At 59.2% G+C, this 24,128-nt stretch overlaps 1 protein-coding gene across 10 annotated transcripts in view; it reads right to left on the reverse strand.

The window, feature by feature from the left end:
- Positions 1 to 24,128, reverse strand: part of LOC117641998 (nuclear receptor coactivator 3-like) — a 52,588-nt gene that overhangs the window by 3,105 nt on the left and 25,355 nt on the right. For 3 of the 10 annotated variants that reach the window (XM_034379728.1, XM_034379729.1, XM_034379726.1), the window contains 17 exons: positions 11,194 to 11,325; positions 8,072 to 8,849; positions 7,739 to 7,983; positions 7,005 to 7,647; positions 6,402 to 6,927; positions 6,105 to 6,280; positions 5,805 to 6,015; positions 5,489 to 5,685; positions 5,217 to 5,393; positions 4,937 to 5,137; positions 4,562 to 4,854; positions 4,296 to 4,485; positions 3,887 to 4,208; positions 3,025 to 3,369; positions 2,650 to 2,772; positions 205 to 393; positions 15 to 100 (listed from right to left, as the gene is read on the reverse strand). In XM_034379728.1, coding sequence (XP_034235619.1) covers positions 15 to 100; positions 205 to 393; positions 2,650 to 2,772; positions 3,025 to 3,369; positions 3,887 to 4,208; positions 4,296 to 4,485; positions 4,562 to 4,854; positions 4,937 to 5,137; positions 5,217 to 5,393; positions 5,489 to 5,685; positions 5,805 to 6,015; positions 6,105 to 6,280; positions 6,402 to 6,927; positions 7,005 to 7,647; positions 7,739 to 7,983; positions 8,072 to 8,849; positions 11,194 to 11,285 — 4,794 coding nt within the window. In that variant the 5' untranslated portion in view covers positions 11,286 to 11,325. Of the gene's footprint in view, positions 1 to 14; positions 101 to 204; positions 394 to 2,649; positions 2,773 to 3,024; positions 3,370 to 3,886; positions 4,209 to 4,295; positions 4,486 to 4,561; positions 4,855 to 4,936; positions 5,138 to 5,216; positions 5,394 to 5,488; positions 5,686 to 5,804; positions 6,016 to 6,104; positions 6,281 to 6,401; positions 6,928 to 7,004; positions 7,648 to 7,738; positions 7,984 to 8,071; positions 8,850 to 11,193; positions 11,326 to 14,345; positions 14,506 to 24,128 lie in introns of those variants that run through there. The other 7 variants (XM_034379725.1, XM_034379724.1, XM_034379723.1 and 4 more) reach the window with 7 other exon arrangements.

The raw sequence follows: 24,128 nt of genomic DNA on the forward strand, positions 1-24,128 counted from the left end.
TTAAGTTTACTCACTCTGGCAAGGGTAGACTGAGGTGAAACAGCCCCCATGTCAGGGCCTCCTAAATTAACCCACGCCTTTGGTCCGTCACCACTGCCACCTAAAACAACAAAACTTATTGTAAAAATTGACAACAATACTCACTATAAAAGTACAGAGCTCCAATAAATAGGAAAGCAATTTAAGAAAGACAGAGCTTAGTACCTGATGATGACATTTCATAGTTGAGGCCAAGTGAGGTGAGATCAGGTTGTTGCTGTTGCTGCTGCATTGTCATTCCCATGTGTTGTTGTGGGTTTCTAGGGCTGCCCTGCTGCTGCATTCGAGCACCAACAGTAGCACGGAGTTCCTGTTTCACGAACTCTGATGCTGCCATATTGTTATTACCCGCACCTGTCATCATAAAAACATCATTATACACACATGCATAGGAAAGGAAAAATAAGTGCCCTATTATTGAGGGAAATACTAGCAAAGGTGCTTGAACTAAAATATAATTTCAAGGCTCAAAACTGATAGTGGAAATCTGATTGGGTGATATATAATTTAGAGCTAAACTGAGCCTGAAATAAGTGATAATGGTTGCTAAATGTTAATCCTGATGAACATGTGCGGACTTCTGTGCTAATGACATACATATATACATAACATTAAAGCTAAACACATAAACATTCAAATGAAACTACACTACGATTACAGTCCCATCCACTCAATGAAAATTAAGTTTAGGAAAAGGAAATATAAAGCATGTTCATTCTGGAAATTAGAATGAAACACTGAAAGCACGAGATTCCAGCGCCATCTTTCAGCAGACATCTGCAGTTTTCCTGTATAACTGATTCCCCACAACATACATGCAACTTTGCTACAAACAGGATTGACCCAAGATGATGCAAGATATCAGAGTTCTGCAATGGGCGAACGGTCTCTACCCGTTGGCTCACGTGCCGCTCGCTATACTGAGCCCGGCCCAACCCCGGCTGCAGGCTGCGCGGCCACGGGTAGGTGGCTGGCCACCCGGCCCGACATTCTGAGCGGGTGGACCGGGCTACCGCCTAACTCTGCCGATAACGATAACGACACTACCACCTTGTATCCATCGACTAATTATCGCTCTCTCTCGCACAGGTACAGACCGCCCCCGCCCATTGCAGAACCCTGCAAGAAATTCTCACATGAAAACAAACTATGGAAGGAGTATCATAACATGAAGTAGACAAGGAAAAAGAGAGAGGGAGAGAAAAAAAAAAGAGATGGGAGTTTAACTGTAATCGCAGCAAGGATCATATCCCTGAAAGCACCAACAGGATAACATAAAATACTGCAGGTTAAAACATCTGGCCCACCAGGGAAAATTAGCACAGCAAGCCGTGAAAGAAGCCAAGAAGCTGTGCCACATTCACAACTTGAGTGTCTCACAGCCATTAAATCTCTCAACAGTCATTTTTTGCTTGGCAACAAGGCCTGTGCAAGTCAAGTGATGTCAGAGTATCGGCCATGTGCATTTAAGACAAAATTTAGGCCACAAGCAATCGATAAGAATCATACAATGAATTAAATTGAAAAATAAATAAAACAAAGCCAAAGCCAAAATAATATAATGGAAGGCACATTAGTTATTTTAAAAGTCAACCAAAGGTCAAAAACATACAAAACAATTCAACTAAAATTTTTAGTAATAAGAATATTACAGCGAAGAGCTTGAATAAATGTGATATTCCTTTCAAAATAGGACTTCATAACTTATTTAAGAGATGAAATGAGAGGAAAAGAAAATTACAGCAGATTATGAAACCCAACTAGCTACACAGTTCTTTACAGACCAGACCCAGAATGACACAAACTACATGACCGTACTGTGGCCTCAAAGAATTTCTGTGGCTTCCATTTTGCAAACAATTATGTCTGCGTATAGACCGAGTTGCAACAAGCACTGAGAGTATGGCTAAAAGGTCGTGCAGAATCCTAGCCCACAAAGTGCACCAACATGAAATAAATTAGGGAGGGGGAGGGGCCTCGTCTCGCCACAACATTTACTACCCCAACATAAACACTACATGCACAGGTTTAAACTTCCATAAATTCTGAATGTTTTTCCAAGCCAGGTAACACACAGCCCGTTCCGAACAGTCACTGGATTTTCATGCTAGAGGAACACTTAAAACCCTGAAATAAATACGGGAAGGAATTGAATGGTATAATAACAGGAGACAAAGACCCTGCAGGCAACATGCATGAAATGTGGCGAGACAGGCCAGGCCAGGGCGGGCAGGCGAGCGGATGGGCCACCAACAGTGTGCAGGGACTGGAACACAACAACATAGGACACACTACCAAGTGCCGCTTCATCCCTCCTACAAAAAAAAAAACTGGGAAAAGGGGAAGGGAGGGACAGGGAAATTGGGTACACAGATAAACAAACATGCGAAACATCAACCACGGGGATTAAGAAAGAAAGAACCATGTGGTGGCCAGAAGCCTGCGACACGACTGAAAGCGACTCCTACTGCATTTTTGTTAATGAATCTTGTCACTTTATGGCTTTGAAAAGAATGTATTAATCGGTAGGCAAAAATAATTAAAGCAGGTAGCTGCATTTGATTTTTCAAAAAAAAAAAAAAAAAAGAAAAAAGTCAAATAAAAGCCTACATTTTAAGTCTTGAAGTCCTAGTTGGTCTTGGACTATGTACAGTGCTGAGTCCGTCGGGTGGTAGTGTCCCCTGGCCCCTGGCCCACTGCGTGGCGTGGCGTCGTGTCGCTTAGCTGCTCTCGCTAGCGGGTGCGGAACAAGCACATACAACACATAAAGCTTAGGACACGGGGCGTGCAGGCTGACGAGACCAAAACGAAACGAGCATCGGGGCGGAGCCAGGCCGGAGCGGAGCGGGAGGGGCGGAGAACACGGGGCAAGGCGGCAGGGGGTGGAAAGTCTGGGCAAGGCGGCAGGGGGGCAGGGCGGTGGAAAGTCTGGTCAGGATCTGGTCAGGTAGAAGGGCAGGGCGGATGGAGAGAGGGCCGACTTACCGCCGGTTGGCTGCGCGGCGGTACCGGGACCTGGCCGGCCTGGCGGGCCTGGCGGGCCCCGGTCGCTGGACCCATACATTTGTAAACTTGACTGATCATACGGTAAGAACTGCGAGTCGGGGGTGGAGGGAGGGTGGGGGTGGGGGTGAGGGTACATCATATGGTGCGGGGGGTGATGTTGGAAGGGGTGCTGGGAAGGGTGGGAGGGGTGAGCTGGTTGGGAAGGGTGGGAGGGATGGGAAGGGTGTTGTTGGTGATGGAGGGGGTGATGGGGTGGGGGTTGGGACAGGGGGACGTCGGGGGGGTGGTCCTTCAGCCCGTAATGCCATTGAGAGCCTGCTGAACCTGCAACAGGCATAATCAAAAAGAGGCCAGTGTCAGTCACTGGCATCCACGCATCCAACATGTATTGGAAACCGGAGAGCATCCAAGATGTATCCAACAAGTATCCGGGACGAGGGCGTGGCTTGAGACTTGAGGCACTGGGGCACTCCAGCTAGAAATAGAACGAGGGATGGGGAAGACAAATCGGGTGGGGTCTAATCAGCAGGCACCACGAACTTGACCGGACCGCCGGCTGCTTGGCAAATTTAAACAGATACACAGAGTGACTACGTCAGTCTTAAAAAGTTAATATCATACGCATCTGAAAAAAAATGTCTCTAATTAAAACTGTTAATTGAATTATTATTTTATGGTATGTCTATAGGGTTTGAGAGACAAAGAAAATGAAGAAAGAGAAGAAACTAGCCATGATAGACCTAAGTAGCACAACAAATTGTTTCTTGATGTAGAGTTAAATGCCTAATATGCCAATAATTAATTCATCTACCCATCATCCATCACACTGCATGTCACTCACCAGGAAGTTGATTGTTGGTACTAGGTGCACTCATAGTGCGAAGCAACCTCTGCTGGTAAGATTGGTAAGAAGCTGCATTTGGTGATGACGGTGGCTGGAAGCCATCAGGGGGGAATGGTGACTGTCTCGTTGAGCCAGGCGTTCCAGGACTAGGCATTGACCTCAAGCCCGCCATCTGGGCTTGTTGTTGCTGCTGTTGCGCTTGCTGCTGTTGTTGTTGCTGCTGCTGTTGCTGCACCTGCTGCTGCTGTGCTTGCTGTTGTTGCTGAGGCGTTCTTACTTGGTTGACGAACATTCTCCCAGTTCCAACATAACCAGCCTGCTGGATCAAAAATGATACCATTCACCATGAGTAACTATAAAAATTTGCACAAGTGAAGAAAGCATCCATGTGCTAATATTGTCATACCTGCTGAGCCATGTTTGGGTATCCAGGCTGTTGGACTTGCGCAATGCGAGGTGACAATTGTGACTGTTGAAATGATGCTATACTGCTTGCAGGTAAGGGGGATAACCTTGACTGCGGAGCCTGAACACCACCTTGCACACCAACTCCTTGGCCTTGAAGGCCACCGGGACCTTGAGCTCCATTCCCAAAACTATTGCAAGACAGTACAAAAAATTAAAACAAAAGTACAGGTGAAAACACATAACATAAAACCTGAAGAGTCTTACCCAATAGATGAGAAGCCTTGCTGCTGCTGGCCATGAGGAGAATACGGCTGGCCCAAACGCTGGGCAGCATTCTGTTGCATTGCTACATTTTGCTGCATTGCTGCATTTTGCTGCATTGCCGCATTTTGTTGCATTGCAGCATTTTGTTGCATTGCAGCATTCTGTTGCATTGCTGCATTTTGTTGCATTGCAGCATTTTGCTGCATTACAGCATTCTGCTGCATTGCTGCATTCTGCTGCATTTGATTATTATAACTAGGGGATAGTTGGGAGTCGGGTATGCTAGCCGACCTCTGTAAGAAAGAAAAAAAAGTTTCAATATTAATAAAAGTTCAATAGAGTTTAAGATTCTGTACTGAAAAAATAAAAACTTACTTGTAAGGTAACATTTGGTGCCACAGCATCATTGAGCAAACTACCTATATTCTGCAAACCAGGTTGCAACTGGTCATTAGTTGCATTGGAAGATATGACAATCTGCTGCTGTTGCTGCTGAAGTAACCTATTCCGCTCCTGTTGAGCCTGTTTCTGTTGCTGCTGATGCAGCAACTTATTTCTTTGAATATTCTGCATACTCTGAAAATGTCCAAATAAATGGTCGGGTTATGATTTATAAGACACAGTATCTGTTTCTGGTCAAAGACACGATCTTTACCTGGGCTCCCAAAGCGTTGCCTTGCATAGGGTATTGAGGTGCAGCTGGTCTCATTCCAGCCTGCTGCTGCTGCTGCTGCTGCTGTTGTTGCTGCTGCTGTTGCTGCTGCTGAGGCATTGTAAACCTTTGCTGCGGCCTCTGATACACAGGGGGAGGAGCTGCAAAACCGGACTGCCCCTGTAGATGATAGAAAAGGGTTAGGGTTTCCTTCCAACTTTTTCTTCCAAAATTTTCTCAAAAACAATCTTTTTTAAAAATTGTGATTAACATACAGAGAGAGAACTGTAGGCGGGAGGTGTGCCAGGTCCAATGGTTGGTGAGGAAGGGCTTTTGACAACATTCTCACACAGCATTAGACTTTTCTGGATAGCACTAATAGCCCTCTTCTCTTGTTCAGAGACTGGGTTTGACCCGCCTTGAGGCTGTGAGTCTAACAGTTCATCAAGGACATTGACAACAGATGTAGATTCTGTGGACAAAATAAGAGACATTAATTTCTGAATGTAGAGCAAATTGTAAGACACATGTTAATTATTTAAAAAAAAAAACAAAAAACATAAAGAAAAAACCAACAACACAAAAACACACCTCCATCTGGAACTATGTCAATAACTGAGTCCAGAATTAATGACAGATAGGGGTCGGATGATTCTCCCCAAAGGTTAGAGTCTGGAGCCTGAGAACCCCCAGACCCTCCTCCTGGACCGCTTCCTGGACCGGGACCACCAACACCAGTCCACTGCTGCTGCTGCTGCTGCTGTTGCTGTTGTTGCAGCTGCTGCTGCTGCAGTTGGTGCTGCTAGTAAAAAAACAGAAGAAAGAAAAAAAATTAGTAAAATTAGACACAAAACTCACATTGTAAGAAGTGAAAATGAGCAACCCTCATACCTGAGCTTGCATTTGAGCCTTTTGTAACTGCTGCTGATGAAGCTGCTGGTCCTGATGGCTCATCATATTATGTCTAATTTGCGCAGCTTGAGCTTGTCTGGCCGCCTGGCCTGGTAGGCGTGGCTGAGAGGTATTTGCGGTTGAGGAAGGAGGCTGGATAGATCCACCTGACCAAACTGATGACAAGATAACAAAACATAGGGTTTTAAAACACATTCAATAATTTACTTATTTACTTTGCTGACAGTAAATTTCTTATATTTTGCATCGCTTATTTTGGTTTTGTTGATTACATACCATTTTGTGGTGGTTTATGCCTATCTGCCACCCTGGAGAGCTTATCTTGAGGTGTAGCCGAGATGATGGAAGCTGGCACAGGAGGTATCACAGCTGGTTGGGAAGGTGGTTTGGCCAGCAGATTCGCCAGCATTTTGTTCTTTTCCCACAACCTGCTGTTTGTTCCCCCGGGGCCCCCTTGTCCGGGGGCAGATGCTGGAGGCCCAGAAGAACTCACATGTTCCATGCCACCCGGCCCACTCATACCAGGACCCGAACCTGGTCTCTTGACAGGCCCATGGAAGTCACCATCGGACTCGTCACTAGGCCTTTTGCGAGTGGCATTGAGAGAGGCAGGTCCTCCAGTGGGACCTGCAGCTCCCTGCGGCGAGTGCAACAAAAGGCCTAGGCTACTAAGAATAGTGTCCTGACCTTCTGCAGGCTTACGATCTTCGTCCTCCTTTAAAAGTTGCTGCAGGAGCTCATTTGGCTTCTTAATACCCACTCTTGCTTCCACTTCATCATCATTATTCTTCACATTTAGCAACTGCAATTTTTTTTGAAAATTAAAAAAATTAATGGTCTTTAATGTTTAAAGAAAAGACAAATCAGATCAAAATTTACCTTGAGCAACATGTTGTTGTTATTAGTTTTTGGTTGTTCTCGGGTAGAAGCTGCTGGACTCATCCTGCTGCGTTCCTCTCTATCCTCTTGATTTAACAAACCTATAAGGATGCGATCTTTACTACGAGCTTCTTCATCAAGTCCACTATCACCATTATCACCACTGCTACTTGTTGGCTGGCTAAGAAGGTTTCTTAACCGACCTGATTCACCCCCAGCGTTTCCACTGTCCACTAAACCCTCTTTTGAGTCCTTGCTGTCATCTTGTGTAAATTCATTAAAAGTACTATTATAAGGACTGGGTGCAGCAGACGTGCTTGGAGGACGAGGCGTCTGAGGGGTGGCAGATGATCCGTCTCCGTCCAGGTGGTTCCAACTTGAACTTGGAAACAGTTCACTCAACATATCACTATTTGAATTGAAGTTTAATGAAGGTGGAGAGGCATTAGCATTGATTGTGTCCACATTTGATGCTGGAGTAAATGAGGCACTAGCTCGTTGGTGCACCTGCCCATTGACATTTGTAGAGAACATGAGCGGACCGCCAACAGTGCTGGCTGGACTTCCACTAGGGTTTGGTCCAATTGCTAGAGCACGTGGTGACGCCCCCTCTACACCAACACTATTATAATTTGAATCGTCCCTAAAACAAAATAAAAAGGGAATGATTACAACATCTGCAACAAAGGTAACCTATGCAACAAACAAAACAAGCAAAAGAGTATTTAACTTACTGAACGATTGTGTGAATAGAATTTATAAAATCTTTGTTTAGCAGGTCAGGATCTGTATTCTTGTTTTCAAAATATATAGATTGTACATCAACTTTCACAAACTTTTCAGGATTGTCGATTTTGAAACGATACTGAATCTTTGCAGAATGTCGATTAGGACTAGCAATAGTATCTTTGAAATGTTCTAGTAACCTTGGTAAATCTGCGGGGTGACATAAGTCCTGAACTGTCTTTCCACTATAACTCTGAAATCAGAAAACAAATAGGAAGTTAGAACACTTTGTTTTCCTCGAGTCTAACTATATTGACATCATTTATGTAGCGTCAAATTACCTTTTTAATATAAGATTGGTAAAAAGGATCAATATTACCAGTGTCAATATCCAAAATTGTTTGATTAGTACTAAATCTTATGGTAAACACTTCTTCAGATAACCTCGGGGTTTGTGGCATTCTTTTCGCAAGACACAGCAATGCGTCTAACGACTCAGGATCTCCACCTTGCGATATCAACCTTGAGGTGATACTAATGTACTCATACTCGGAGACACGTTGTTGCTTCTTTTCCATAGTCTCATCTTGATCATCGGGCTTTACCAGAAAGCGGATGCACAGCTTGTTCTTCGTTTGCTGCCCTTGTAATTGCTGAGACCCACTGTTCCCCGAAGATGCTATGGGGGAGAAGAGCCTCGCAGAGAATCGGTCATGGTCGCCATGATGGATGAAGTTATAGATGCTTTGGCCTACGACTTCATCTTTCATGTAGTGGGTGAATTTTGCTATACCATCTGTGGCATCTGTCACATTCCCATCTTTGTTGACAATGAACACGAAGGCATCATCAATGGCATCTACCACAAGTGAGCCGATGACATCATGGCCTTGGTAATGAGGCCTTGAGTTTGTGGAAGATACATCACCCTGCTGTACAGCATTGTAGGACCCATTAATTCTCTGGATTTCGTCTAGGGCACCACTAAGGATGGCAGTCCTGTCGGGCTTCACCACCCCAACATTGATGTCTCGACCAGAGATGTTTCTTAACTTGGCGAGCTCGTCAATGTGGGATCCCTCCTGTTCTCTTCGGTGTTTTTCATTCACTTTCTTGCTTCTGCAACAGAAAAGAAACGCACTGGTTAGATCAGCATTCACTCCACCACGCAAGAGCATGGGGCACGCACCGGCCACCCCCCGAACCGCCTTCCCCCTTGCGGCTCGAAGCCACCGACGGGCAAAATGCACCGCGCCGCCTGCTGCGCATGCCGCGCACGCTGCCACGCCATGTCGCCATGCAACATTGAGCAGTCGCAACTCGCAGCCCTCCAGCCCTGCCCTGCCCTGCGCCCTGCAGCGCGCTGCACGCACACATGTAAACAAACAGCTCCGCGGGGGCGGGGCCGCGGCGCGGCGGGCGGCCGGGCCACCACGTGGGAAGGAGTTGGCTGCGCGTGCCACGCCGTGTCGCGCCGTGCCGCACCGCGCCGCACCGCGCCCAGCTTGGCCTGGCGCTAGCCTTGACGCAGGTCGTCGGCCGCCGCGCTTGCCGCGCTGCCGCTTGCCGCACCGCGTCCTGCTGCTGCTGCGCCGCGCGGCATGGCCTGGGCATGGCATGGCGGCAAGCGGCCCCGCGACGCGGCGGCCGCGGCCCCAGCGCGAGGTACACGAAGGGGGAGGGGGGCACCCCACCCCCTTTCCCCCTTCACCGCCGCTGCCGCACCGCGTCACGTCACGCGCCTCGCGCTTTGACCACTGCTGCTGCGCCGCGCCGCACCGCGCCGCGCGGCCAGAGAGGCTACACGACGACCGCCAAGGACGGTGAGGGGCAGGGGCGGGCAGGGGCGGCAAGGGGAAGGGGCCGGTGGGGCCCTGTTCGGGGCGCGGCGTGACGCAGCGCGCAGCACAACACCGCGAGCGGAGGCCAGGCCAGCGAGCGTCCCGCCGACCCGCCACCGGCCGCACTACGCAGCGCTACGCAGCGCGCGTCACCCATCGGATGCGGCACAAACCCATCCCATAACGTGCTGGGCGACGCGCGGCTAACCCTCAAGGCGGAGTCCCAGATCCAGTTCTAGTCGGCAAACGCAAGCAGGCCGCCAAGCGCCGTGCGGGTAGGCAACCCGCGCGCAGCCAGGCGCGGCGATGCTCGCGGTTGCCTACCCGCACGGCGCTAGCCCGCGTCCCGCGTCCCCACGGACTTGAAGGCAAAGGGCTCTCCGAAGCGCTCTGAAGTGGGCGGCGAGGGGGCGGCAGCGCAAGGGCTCGCTCCGCTCTGCTCCGCCCCGCCGCGGCCCCCTCCCCCTTCGCCCGGAGTCACAACGCCCTAAGGGCTGCGCGCTGCGCGGGATGCGAGTGGAGGGGGCTGTAGGGGGCGGCCTGGCGAGTGGCCTCCCGAGGGGTCACGAACTCCAGCGGTGCCGAGCGGAGCGCCATGGAAACGTCCGCAGACGCCAACGCCTCGGCCCTTACCCCGGCCGGGCCAGGCCGGTCCTTGGGTCCTTCAACCCCTGCCGGCGTGCCGCCCTGCCGCGGCGCTAACACCGCTACTCCGAGCGACAACCCCCGGCCTCGCCATCCCGGCCAAACGCGCAAACACGCCAAATCAAGGCCCCGCTAATCCACACACGCCAAGTACCCCGAGCGAGCGCCTGCCGCGCCAGCACCCCGAGGTCCTAGAGCTCGCCGGCCGCCCCGGCGGGGCCCCGGCGGGGGTCAGTGCCACGCGGGGCCAGGCCGAGGGCCGCGAGGGCCGTGCGGTTCCGTAGCTCTGTCTCCCTCGCACCCCTTGGGGGCCCAACAGGGCGACGACGCGACTCTGCGAAACGCAGTCTGCTGACGCCGTTCTCGCTTCGTTTCCCGATCGCCAGCGGTACCGAGCTACCCGGCGCGGCGCGGCGCGGCACCCAGCGGCGGTGTAACACGGTGTGGTCGCCGTCCGTTGTGTTTGGTTGTGCAACGCCACGCCGCAGCGGCGCGGCAGGACGGGGCTGCTTTTTTCGGCGACTGGTCCAGCGGGGGCCTGTGCCTGTGGGCCGGTGGGCCCCGCCCTGCCACGGCTGTGCCACGGCCCGCCGATACGAGAGAGAGACTAAAAGACCAGCCGGGACCGGATATTGGCGGGCCGCTGGGCCGCTGGCTTATGGGGCAGCTCCGAGCAGCTCGGCGAATGGCCAAATAAGACAATGCGCCCGGCGAAACCAAACAAGACAAACAAAAGAAATTTCGGCTACATCCGCACAAGGCCTTGGAGCACCACACTAGTCAAATTACGTTCGCACAAGGGCCTTAATTACAGTGCGGCGGTGCGGCGCCCCCATTCATGAAAAACTTGAAATTTTTCCCAGCGTCGTGCGGTGTAGTAACAGCAGCGTGGCAACGCGCAATGGGCTGCCCATGAAGCGCCGCGGTAGAGCAACAAAACAAGCCAGTGTAGTGTAGTGGCTCGCTGACATACTTACAGTGATTGGTTGGTGTTGGATTTGCTGTCCGTTACTTTTTTCCGTCTTTTCGGGGGGCTTTTGGGGTTGCCGCTGCCGGTGACAGCGTTCATTTTACCGCCACCCCAGTCCTGCAGCTCACACGGGCCGAGCCTGCGAACAGAGCGGAGAAAGAGAGGTAAATAAAAGCACGTTTTGTTGTGGGCCAGTGTGCGGACAGTGCTGCCCTCTACAGGTGCGGCGATAACGGCCGGCCGCGATAGCAAGAAGACGGTCCAGGTGGCGGCGATAGGGCGCATCCCGGTGCCTGCCAGCCCCGCCAAATTTCGCACATTCGTGCCCATTCACAAACACAGAACACGTCTCGCACAACACGTTGTAAACCACGGAACAAACAGCAAAAACTCTTCCCCATGTTCGCGACAATGCTCTAGGGTTTCAATGGGAGCGGAGCCGGCCAGCCAGGCACAAAACGCAGGGGCAGACAAATGAATGGAGACGAACGACACGCGGAGATGAAATGAATCGAAACGAAACGAGATGAATACTAGCGGGGAGGCCTAGAGAGAGACGGAAAACAGACAAACGATAACAGCGAAAATGACCTGGACGATTCCACCAGGTTCCACCTCCCTCCACCGGGTGCGCCACGCCGCCGCGCCAGTCTCTTTATTAGCGGGCCGCGCGGCTACGCCGGGCTACGCCGGGCTACGCGGGCCCCGTGTGTTGCCGAGCCGATCCGCGCCGTCCCCGCCACTCGGCCATAACCTAACCTAACGCTGCGCGCCGCGCCTAGACACACACTCTCACACACACATACGGAGAGAATAACGCGATAAAAACGGCGGGGCCGGCCGGGGCCGCGACTCGTCACACGAACATCGCCACGCCGCGCTATCATCATCGAGCCAGCCCAGCCTGGCCCAGCCATGCCCAAGAATCGTTCTCTCTCTCTCTCTCGCCCCCTGGGCCGCTGTACGCCGCGACGCCCCGCGACGCCGGACGCCCGCGACGCCGCGATGCGAGGAGACGGCGAGTCAGCTGCACGGCAGGCAGGCTCGGTAATCGCGGGGACACCTGGGGGACACCGCCACCGCCGCGGACTCGGACGCGACTCGGAGCAGCGCACTGGCACACTCTTTCCCCGCGCCGCGCCGCGACGGCCTCAAGTAGTTCTCATGTGCGAGACGGCCTTTTCCTCACCTCGGCTGCCTGCGCTGGCTGTGCTCCCACTGCTTTCTTTCGTCTATCTATTCTTTCTTCTCTCTGCTCGCTCGATACTTATTTTTTCCGGCCCACTTTATTGCACCCCCTTTTGACGTGTTGTCGACAGCAACGGACTTTCGATCATCTGCATTCCCATTCCCGCCAGGGCGGCACGCTCGCCCGCCGGAGGGCGGTGGACCTTTTGAGGGACTTTGCCTAACTTCGGGTGGACGCCAAAACCTGCCTCAAAACTACACCTTTTGGGGTCCTTCGGGGGGGGCGATCGCCCCCTCCGCCCCCCCCTTGTGCACGCCCGTGTTCCCGCCCACGCCCGCCTTTCATCTGCATGACAGCGCGGCCAAGCGGGGCGAAGCGGGCCGAAGCGCGAGGCGGACACGTCCGCGGTGACACGTCCCGCGGACACGTCGCCGACACGTCGCCGACACGACGCCGACACGTCACCGACACGTCACGCGTGTGACACGTCACCGACACGTCACCGACATGTCACCGACACGTCACCGACACGTCACTGACACGTCACCGACACGTCACCGACACGTCGCCGACACGTCGCCGACACGTCGCCGACACGTCACCGACACGTCACCGACACGTCACCGACACGACGCAGACACGACGCCGACGTCACCGACACGTCCGCAGGAACGACGGTCATTTGGCCCGGCAAACGGCGTCACCGCGTCAAACCAGTGGCAAGCTAAGACACGCCGAACAGGTTCACGCCACGTCACTGGAAGCGAACATGGAGCCAAGGCATTCATTTGTCACGCGAGGAAACTGGGGCCTTTTCTGCAGAAGGTGGAAGGAAAAACCGTGTTACTGGAACGTTCTCTGGAGGGGCTGCTCCCTGTTTATATCATTTACATTGCATCTAATTGGCGGCACGTTCGGGTCGAAGGCCGTGCCTGCAGTGTGCCTGCAGGTTGCAGGGGCAGCAGGCCCTTTCATTAGCATAGCAAGGGGCCAGAGTAAATAGGCAAGGCGGCACCCTCATGCAGCCGGGGCTTGGGACGGTCCAAACGGGGCAATAACGAGGCAGCGGCCCGCCGGTGTGCTTCGTGCACTTCGTGCTTCGTCACGGACCCACTACAGAACAATGCTGGATAACAAAACGGCGCCCGTCTCTGCCTGCTGCCTGCCCTGCCTGCCCTCGCTGCGCGTCAAGGACACAAATGGGTTGGCCGTCGGCGGGGCGCGGCGGGGCGCGGCAGCACCTCAGTCCGGCTGCTACCTCAGTTTTATGACTGTTCGTCCTCAAAAGAGCGGCCCAAAAGGCCCCAGAACGGTGGGCAGCGCAGGCAGCGCTATTGCACCTGCAGACTTATTCAGAGAGTCGTCTGCGAGAGAGACAGAGCGACGAAAACGACGCTCTGCATATCTGCAAAGGCCGCTGGGCCGAGCGATTCCAAAGCGTCGTTTCGGCGCTTCGCAGGTCGAAGAAACAAGTCCTCGGAATCGGTCCGCCGGCTCACGGCTCCAAAAAGCTTCCTGCTCGTCGCCGTCCTTCCTCGGGCCGCGATGTCCGCCATCCGCGCGGCGTCCGCCCCGATCCAGCCTCAGCCAGCTCGGCTTTAGGGACGGCCCCCGCCCCTCCTCGCCGACTACACGACGGCCGCCTTGCTGGCCCCATGACGGGATGGCGTATGACAGGCCTTGGCGGTCCGTGCCCGGCCCGGCCTTGGAACGCATCGCCCGGCATCGCCTGGCCCGGCATCGCCCGACCGACCGGGAGCGTCCCTGAGCGGCGTCACGTTTCCGTCACGTTTCCGTCACGTCTCCGTCACGACGCGTCACACGTGCCGGCCGGGCGCTACCGACACCGGCGCGGCGCGCGGCGCAGTGGAGGCGCGTGCCCAGAGCCCCGCAGGCCGCAGAGCGCGGTGCCCCCGTTGGGCTGCCCCCGATGGGGCCCGCGAGGGGCGCCAGGCGTCGCGGCGCCTCACCTCAACTGCTGCTGGCGGAGCTGAAACTCGTGGAGCTGGAGGTGGTGGTCTAGATGGAGGTGGTGGTCTAGAAGGTGGGTGGACGCCACCCCGCGCCGCAGCGCCGCCATCTGCACCAGCTGCGCGTGGGCCATCCGTCAGCAAACACAGAGGAGACCGCAGGTCGCGTCACGAAGCGCGTCACTCGTCCGCGTCGCGTCACGTCGCGTCCCGGCGGCGTCGCGTCGCCGCGGCCAACAGCACCAGCGTCGTCGTGGAGGCGGCGGCTCCTGGCGGGGGCATGGCACGCAAGCCTGTCGACCTGTCGGGGCTTGTCGCGGTCCTCGGCGGCACTCGGCAGCACTCTCAGTGCCCGGCTTGACACCAGCAAACCAGACCCGTCCCGCACCGCGCACCGGCACCGACCGGCCAAACAACAAAACTGAAACCGAGAGCGAGCGACGCGCAGCGCAGTGGCCAGCCGCGCTCCGCGCTTCGGAGCCGAGCCGAGCCGGGGGGCCGCGGGGGCCACTATCGGTCCGGCACGACGGAGCGGCGAGCAGGGCGGGGGGCGGTAGGGGGCGGTGGGAGGCGCGCTTCGCTTCGGATCTGCCGGCTCCGAGGATGTGCCGAGCGAACCGCGCCGAGACGAGGCGGCCCGAGCCGAGCGCCGCCGAACGGCCGCCGAACGCCATGACGCGACGCGCGTCGCGAGCCTCGCCTCGCGAGCCCAGCCCACAGTGGGCCAGAAGCCGGTGGAGGCGGCCAAAACTCTAGACGCGTTTTGAGCTCCAGAGTCGCTAAGTGGGACTCGAACCGAACGTGTGACCCCACTAATAGATTGCTCTCCGAACGAGGAATCCATTAGTGGGGTCACACGTTCGGTTCGAGTCCCACTTAGCGACTCTGGAGCTCAAAACGCGTCTAGAGTTTTGGCCGCCTCCACCAGCTTCTGGCCCACTGTGCAGCCCCAGCTTGCCCCAGCTCCAACGAACGACAGACGACGCCGCGCGCCTCGGGGGGCGGGGCGGGGCGAAGGGAGGAGGTCCTTTCTCTGGCCCGCCGCCGCCACCCCGCCCGCGGCATCGCGGCCCGCCCGCCCCCGCGCTGCACCCGCTGCCCCGCTGCCAGTGGCCCCCTCGTCGCCTCATTCACGAGCACCAGCCTCGCCCACTCCAGCGCCTGCTCCCCGCGCGCCGCGCCGACGCGCTGGCGTGGGTGCCCCCGGGCCGCGACGCCACCCACGCGGAGAAGTGCGTCGTCTCGGCCGCCAGATCAATCCCAGCAGGTGCCAATACCCCTCCACCCTCCGCGGGGAAGTTGTCAACCGCCTGCATCGCGGGTTGCCTGGCATACGAGCGCTCATTCCACGTATTCCACGCAGTGTTTCGTCGCTGTCTCACTCTCACACACGTCTACAGCGCCGGACGTGCCGAGTGCGGGAAAGAGACAGAGCAGTGGCAGAGCGACGATTCGGTCTGCAGCCAGGCCGTCCAGGGATAGCCGGCGCGTCCCCACGGCCAGGGGCGGCCAGGGGCGGCCAGGGGCAGGGACAAGGCAGACCTGCAGTGGACCGGCGAGGCGGGGTGGGCGGCAGCGCCCCACCGCATCCGTGGGGAAGGGCCGCGGGCCGCGGGAGAGGAGGGCCACATGTTGAGCCAGTGTGGGGTGCTGCGCGCTGCGGCCCTCGCTGCGGCCAGTGCTGGCTGCCGCCCAGATCACCCGCGGCCCGGCGGCCTGGCTGGGGGCGGCTGGGTCTGGGTCTGGGGGCACGGTGCGCGGGCGTGCGGGCGGGGTGTAGGGGCAGGTGGCAGGCCTGCCCTGCCGACGGCCCGCCGCACCAGACACTCGCACTTTCGTTATCGAGCGGCAAAGCCTCCGGTCCGAGCCGCCGTCGTCTGCTCGCCCAGCCTGTCGACTGATTCCGAGGGCCGCCTCCGTCGCTCTGTCTCTCTCGCACCTATACGGGACGCCCCACGAGTGCGAGAGAAACAGAGCGACGAAGGCGGCCCTCGGAATCAGTCGGCTCAGCCTGCCCTGGGAACCGGCGGGGGAAGGGAAGGGGGTCAGCCCGGCGAGATGGCAACCCAGAGGCGCTAAAAGGAAGGAGACCTGCCCCTGCCGGGCCCTGCCGGCGCGATGGAAAGATGGATGGCAGCAGGACTGTTTGGAAGGGCCGCAGCCGCACATGCCGCACCTGTGCAAACTCATCCCCCCTCCCCGCCCTGACGGGACGGGGGGGATGCTCGCCGAGCCCTGTGCACACAGCACTCGGCACGCCCGCACCACGTCCCGCACGCCTCCCTGGAGGCCGCGTGCTAGCCCACTGCCGTCTGATTCCGAACACTGCTCGTCGCTCTGTCTCTCTCGCACCCCTACGGACCGCCCCATGAGTGCGAGAGAGACAGAGCGACGAAAGCAGTGCTCGGAATCAGACGGCTGGCCCACGGCCGGAACACAGGTCCCTCTCGCACCCCCGAGGAAGGCTAGATGAGTGCGAGAGAGACAGGCCGAGCCCGCAGCGCCCGACCCAACCCCTGCAGCAAGCAGGGCGCGGCTTCCTGCACTGTCGCAGTCCCACAGTCTTGCGCAGCGCGCCGTTCAACGAGGCAGTGAAACAAAACGGGCACCGCGAAAACGGCAATGGCGGGGCGTGAGCGGAGGAAAGAGCAGGAGGGAGGGGTAGGGGGGAGCGGCACTGCCAAGGCACCGCCAAGGCACCGCCAAGGCACGGCCTCGCCGGGTCCCCGAAGACCATCACCGAAACGGCGGCGGGCACGGCACGGCCAGGCGCGGCCGCGTCGCCTCCGTTCGCTTCAATTATTGCACTAATGGAGCACTTTGAAAAGTCCCGGAGTTCCCCGAGGAGCGGCCAGGAGCAGCCAGAGGCAGCGAGGCGGAGGAAGGCGCGGGCCAAGGCAGCATACTATGGCAGCCAATGGGAGCCGCGCCCGACCTCGTTATATTCCACGGAAACACATGGACGGACCCGGCGCCCGCCAGCGCTCCTTGCGCTGCTCTTCGACATCAAAAAGACGGCCTTCCCGGCCGTGCCGAGCGGCCGAGGGGGTCGTCGGCCTGGAGGCCAGCGTCGACACCGTCGGCGCGTGCGGTGGACGGGTCCACGACCCAACGGCCCGGCAGTGGCGGCACAGAGCATCATCTCGCACCCGAAGGATCCCTCGCGTCCCACGAGCGCGCCGGACAGAGCCAAGAAAGCAGTGCAGGCACGCGCCACCCCGAGGTCCCCGACGGAGCAAACGCGACGCTCGGACCGGACAGGGCCCAGGCCGGCCCCCGCCCCGGTTCCCACGGTGACGGATTTCTCGCGGCCGCCGCCTCGCACCCGCGGCACGCGGCACGCGCGCGGCGTGCTTGGCGTGCTCCGTGATCCAATTAGAGGCCCCCGCACGCACGCCGCGTTGACAGCGCTGGCACCATGACGTCAAGCGGCCGGGTGGCCGGGCCGGGCCCACGCCGAGCGGCACGTCATAGAGCGAGAGGGGAGCAGGGCCACCGGCACGGACACCAGCAGCACCACCGCCGGTGGCGACCAGAGGAGCCCCGGCCACGACAGCGAGACGATGAGGACCACGGCGATGGCCAAGAAGAGTGCAAACACGAAATTACATCGCCCACCGACCGAAACGTCATTTTTCTTCTCTAATTAGAGGCCGACAAAAATAAGGGACGCGCGGAGGAGACTGATCCAAGCCAACTTCTCTGCCCGTCCCGCCGCTCACGTGCCATGTATAAAAGATGGCGGCCGCCGCAGCAAGCGTCGATACCGTGCACCACGCAACGCCGCGCTGCTGTCGATTTGGATGTGCATGGCGGCCGTTGCGGCCCCGAGGGGCCCTCATTCCCCGACACGCAGCGTACCCCACGACGGCGCACTCATCACCAGAAACTCATCCCCCGTACTGACTGAGGTCGCTCCGGAGCTCGAGAAGAAAGACAGTTCGCGGTCTCTCAGCTATCCTCCGCACAACGCAGGCAACGCAGGAGGCCAGCACGGACAATGTGGGCTCGGGCCGGCTCGCGCTCAAGGGGCGGGACGTGGTCGCAAGACAATCGACGACCGGCAGGCCGGGGTCAGCTCTCGCGTCAGCTCGAGTCAGCGCTGCGTGCAGCCCGGCGAGGCGCACGCGCTTCGTGCTAACTGATTGCACAATCCACGCCGGACCGGCCGCCGGCCGCGGGGTCCAAGAAGACGGCGTTCCCCGACGCAGTCCGCAGGCCTCGGGGCAGGGGCTCTGCTGGCGAGCCGTAGACTCATTTCGCGCGGCGCTTCGTCGCTGCTGTCTCTCTCTCTCTCGCACTCTGCCACGACGCCGCGTTAGTGCGAGAGAGACGCGGCGACGACGGCGGTACGCGGCGGTGCGCGGCGGTCCGCGGCAGGTGCGCAGACGACCACCTGCCACACCTGGGCCACCTGAGCCGCGCGCGGCCGCGTGCCACTATCGGGCCGACCGGAAGGAAGCCAACGTCCTCGGCGTCCTCGGCGCGGCGACAACCGGACGGACGGCCGCAGCGCCACAAATCTCGGGACCGTCCTTCCCACCGTGACGCCGCCGGGGCGCCGCCAGGCATCGCCCAGGGCGGCCCGAGGCGCCGGCAGCGTGGAGGCCGGGGCTCGGGCCGATGCCGCCCCGTCGCGCGCACCGACAACTTACCTGCGAACAGACAAGAAAAGCACTCAGTCACAATGCCGCTCAGGGACACGATGCTGCGCAAGTTTTGCCGGCTCGCTCCGCTCTGGGACGTTCGCGCGCCCCTTTGGGGCCTTTGGGCCGAGTGGAGGAGCCGAAGTATTTCTAGCCGGCAAGGAAAACAACGCCACGCGGCGCCACGGCGAGCTAAAAGAGCGAGAGAGAGAGAGAGAGAGAGAGAGAGAGAGAGAGAGAGAGAGAGAGAGAGAGAGAGAGAGAGAGAGAGAGAGAGAGAGAGAGAGAGAGAGAGAGAGAGAGAGCACACCACTCCGCGAGGGACTTCGAGGGGCAAAGACCCGCGCACTGCGGGCCTGCCTTGCGCCTTGCTGCGAGGCGAGGCGAGGCTTCTGCCCACCTCTTTCGGGTGTTCAGGCCTTTCGCGGGTAGGTCCGCTTTTACGGACCGACCCCCTGAAGCTTGCACCACCGCACCAAACCACGCTCGCCTCGCCTCCCCCGCCGGAAAAACCAATACAAATCCAAACTCCGTTCCTCGCTCCGATCCGGCGGAAACGTGACACCGACACGGCCAAAAGAGTCACGTGACTCGTTGCGTCACGCCGTGACACGCCAGCCCGTGACGGCGCAGCCGCGTGGCCAGCCAACCAGCAGAGCCGACAGTCAAACCGGACGGGGGCGAGCCGCCATGAGCGAACCTCCATGAGCGAAGCGCCGTCAGTGAACCGCCATAAGTGCGCCGCGGCGCCGAGTGGAGCCCCTTACACGGGTGAGATAGGCAACCCGCCGACGCGAGCGCTCGCAGGATGCCTAGCCTCCGGGCGCCGTGGCACGACGCACAAAATAGAGCGAACCAGCGAGGCACCAGGAGTAGGAGGCAGCAGGCATGCGCTGCTGGCAGCGGCAGCGGTCATTACTATCAAATTGCCATCAGATAGTGCGCGGGGACGAGCGAAAAGGGGGTGGGGGAGGGGGGCTGGTGCAACGGCGACGTGTGGGCCGGGCTATCTCCGGCGGGCGCGCGGCGACGCGGTGCAACCACAGAGCGCCCCCGGGACTCGACGCGGCTCGACGCCGTCCTCGCGCCGGCTCGTCAAGGACGCCGCACCATTTTGGGGCGAAAAGGGGCGGAAAAGGAAAGGAGGAGGCACTTTGCCGCCGACAGGCCGACAGTGAAAGTGCCAATTGCTCAAAGTGCGAGGGGGAGGGGGCAGGTGTCTGCACATCGACCGCACCGCACCCCGCCCCGCCCGGGCGCCAAAAAGGAGCGGCGGGGCGGGGCGGGGCGGGGTGCGGTGCGGCGGACCTTGAGCGGGCTCTATCGACCCGCCCCCGCCGAAAGCAGCGAGAGGCGCCGCCGCCACCCCCGCCCCGCGACCACCCTCCCGACGGCGTCCTCCCTTGATGGGGGCCTCGGACGCTGGCGCGCTGGCGGCGTGCCCCTCGCTCCGGGTGCCCCACGCCGCGGCCGCGGCACGAGGCGCGCGAGGCTGGAGACGAAAAGGGGTCGCGCGTGGCCGAACACCGAACCCGCGCCAGGCCTTGCGCCAGGCAGGCAGCGCAGAGCGGCGCAGGGCGCACGGTGCAAGGCTACGTCATCTTGTCCTCGCCGGCGCGCTATCAGTCGCTGCACCGAGCCAGATAGTGGCGGCAGCACCAGCCTGCTTGATACCTGGCGAGGCCTGGCGAGGCATGGCACGGCGTGTTGATGCAGGCAGGCCGGGGCAGACGGGCGGCGTCTCTATCAGGACCAGACAGCTCCGCCCTGCTCGGGTGGCTCCACGCCGCCCGAGTTCGTCGTTCCGTCGTTCCCCTCTCGCGCACTTCAGCTTCAGACACACTCCACGAGTGGGAGAGAGACAGCGACGAACGCGGGCTGCAAAATCCTTCCGCTGAACTGCACGCCCCTTCCACGGCCCTGCTGGCCCTGCACCCCGCGATCAGAGGGCAGGGGTCAAGGGCCGACCCTGGCCCCACGCGCCGCGGCCCTGGGTAGGCCTGCCGTCCTGCCACTGCGTGCTGCGGTGGGGGCGGGGGCGAGGCGGGGGCGTCCCCTCCCGTGCGGACCGTGCGGGGTGCGCGCCTTGTCGCTGCAACGCAGTGCGCAGGCCACAGTCCGGCCAGGGGACGCAGGGGCCCAAAAGGCAGGCTGGCAAGCCGACGTTTGACGTTTGGGCCCGGCGCGCTGGGCCCTTGCCGTGCGGTGCGGGCGTGGGAGTGGCCGCGTGACGTCACGAGCCGACCTTGAGCAAGGTCCTGGTCGCCGCCACCCCCCGGCCACCCTGCGGCAGCCTAGCCCGCCCTGCCGCCCTGCCGCCCTGCCTCGCACACGGCACTCGGGCCACGGCAGCGCGGCGGCCAAGGCGGCCAAACCGGCAGCCCGAACGGCACAGCGGCCCAGCGGCCGAGCGGCGCGACGACGCAGATCGATGGCCGCGGGTCGCGGGCCGCAGAGGCCGAAACCCGCGCGGCTACATGTACGCCGTGCTTGCGTCCGAGCGGCTGTCCAAAAGGCAAACAAACAAACCGAACCGGCAGACAGCTCCGAATCCCGGCAGACACATCACGCACCGTTTCCCCGACGACGCCGGCGACGGGGCTCTCCGGCCGGGCTTTCGCCTGTTCTGCCTGCCCCGCCTGGCCCGCCGGGACCGGCCCGTCGCGTGCAATGTGGCGCAACACACCGAAATCGAAAGTCGCCCTCCGCCAATGCCCCCCACCTTTCCCCCTCCCAACTTCCCGCGCAGAGATACGGGCCGCGGCGGCCTAGAGGGCCCCGCGCAGCCCCGCCACACAAAGGCTTTCCGCCGGGCTCGCCGCTCGCGCCGCCACTCGCCCCGCCGCCAGGTAGATGGGCCGGTACGGCACGGGCTGTGCGAGGCACGCGCACCGCGCACGCCACCGCGACATGTCCCGGACGCCGAGCGAACGCGGCGCCAGCCTCCAGCGGCCTCATCGGGGCAGTCCAGGACCGCGCCGAATGGCTGCGCGCCGTCGCGGCGGTTCGCTGCCTGCGGCGGCTGCCTCTGCCTCACAGCTGGGGAGTGCTCCGCCACCACCACCACCACCGCCGCCCCGCCGCGCGGCCCTACGATACGCCGAGCTGCGCCAAGCAGGCAGAGCGAGGCCCCTACCAGCGACTCGGCTCGGTGGCCGCGGCAGCGCGCCGCAGCGCAGCGGCAGGCAGTGGACAGAAACGAGCACAAGGCCAGCCCCGCCGCAAATCCGAGCCGAGCCGAGCCGCCGAGACCCGTCAAGCGAGCCACAGAGAGACCCCTCGCTTCTCACCGAGATCTGCTCCGACACTCGTCCTCCGGGCCGCGCGGACGAGTGCCCGAGGAGACACGGCCACCCATGCAGTGGCGAGGAAGAGCGCGTTTCGATCCGCCGCGGCCCCCGGCCCCGCGGCCCCGCCCACGCACTTGCGCCGGGCGTCGTCAACTTACTCTACGTGGCCCACGCGCAGCGCGGCGCAGCGCGCAGTCCGCCGAGCCCCGAACCTCCAAGCAAAACGCGAGGACGACGCGCTCGCTGTCTGCCTGCCTGCCTGCCTGGCCGTCTGTCAGAGCGGAGGACCCACACGTTACTATTGAGGTAGGCTCTGCGCATCAGAGAACCCTACCACAGATAAGCTTCTAGTATCGTGACGCGGGTCCGCTACTCGCAAACAAACAAAAACAGCCGAAAAAAAAATTGGTGCAGACAGGATGGGAGGAAAAAAGGAAGCCACAATGACCGGGCACGCCAGACCTGCCTTCATTTTCGGACATCGTGTCCAGTATTTCACGTCATGCCGGATACTTTGTCCAGGCGTGGCGCGGCCGGGCCGACACCACGAGACAGATGTCCCGTCGGTTCACACACACACACACATACACACTCGCCGCCCTGCCCCAATCGAACCTAGCACAATGCGTGCCACGCGTCCGAAAAAAAACAAAACAGGGCGTCGTTATCAGGCGGCGGCCGGGCACGGCCAGGGGGCACGGCGCCGCCAAGCAATTGCAGCCCTCAGCCCCTTCAGCCGCCACACTGTAACGACAGCGACGGCAGCGCGGCCCCGGTTTATTTTCAGCGCCGACGAAAAAAACAAGTGAAAGTGAGGCAGTTTTCCCCCTTTAGCCCGCCGGCCGGCGGCTCGGTGGCGCTAGTACACCGTACACCCGGCGGCCCGCGCGTCGCGACACTTAGCGTCCACACAGATGGCCCGCCGCGGCCCGCCGCGTGACGCAACGCAGGTAAAAGCAAAAGTAAAAAGCGAAAAGTCCGTCGCGGCGCGCCACTGGCAACAAGCTGGTGCCAGCGCGCTGAACCCGTGCCGTCTCCCTCGCACTCACGGAGCGCCCCGTCGCACAGTGGGCCAGAAGACCACTGGAGGCGGCCATAACTCTAGACGCGTTTTGAGCTCCAGAGTCGCTAAATAGGCCTCGAACTGAACGTGTGACCCCACCAATGGATTGCTCTCCGAACGAGGAATCCATAGGTGGGATCACACGCTCGCTTCGAGTCCTGTTTAGCGACTCTGGAGCTCAAAACGCGACTAGAGTTTTGGCCGCCTCCAGTGGTCTTCTGCGGCGAGAGCAAGGAGCTCACTTCACTCACTCGCGTGAGTGAGTGACTCACTTCGAGGTAGCTATTTAGAGAGATAAATACGGCTTCAGAAGGCAAAAACCGCGGATGAAGTTGGGTAAAAAGGTAAAAATTACCTACTACTTCACTAAATAGCGAATTGAATGACCTAGATATCCCGCAGACACGTTTTATTTCATACAATCGAATAAACTCGAAGTGAGTCACTCGCTCGCGCGAGCGAGTGAAACGATCTCGTTGCTCTCGCCGCTGGCCCACTGTGCGTCGGGCCGTCGGGGTGCGACAGAGACAGCGACAGCAGCCCGCTGGGAAAGAAGAAAGCCGGCCTTGGGGCGACCTTGGGCCCCTGTGCAGCGCGTAGCGCGTAGCGCGGGCGTGAACTTGCGAGATGCAGTTGGAAGGTGGCCAAATGTACCGCCGACTCCGGCCGCGTGGCCGCGATGATGACGACGACGACGCACCGCGTGAAGCGCGCCGGTCGAGTCTCTCTCGCGCCCATCCCGAACGCCCCTTGCTAGCGAGAGAGGCAGAGCGACCAAAGCCGT

The sequence above is a fragment of the Thrips palmi genome, unplaced genomic scaffold (assembly GCF_012932325.1).
Source record: "Thrips palmi isolate BJ-2018 unplaced genomic scaffold, TpBJ-2018v1 HiC_scaffold_16, whole genome shotgun sequence".
Classification (NCBI taxonomy): Eukaryota; Metazoa; Arthropoda; class Insecta; order Thysanoptera; family Thripidae; genus Thrips; species Thrips palmi.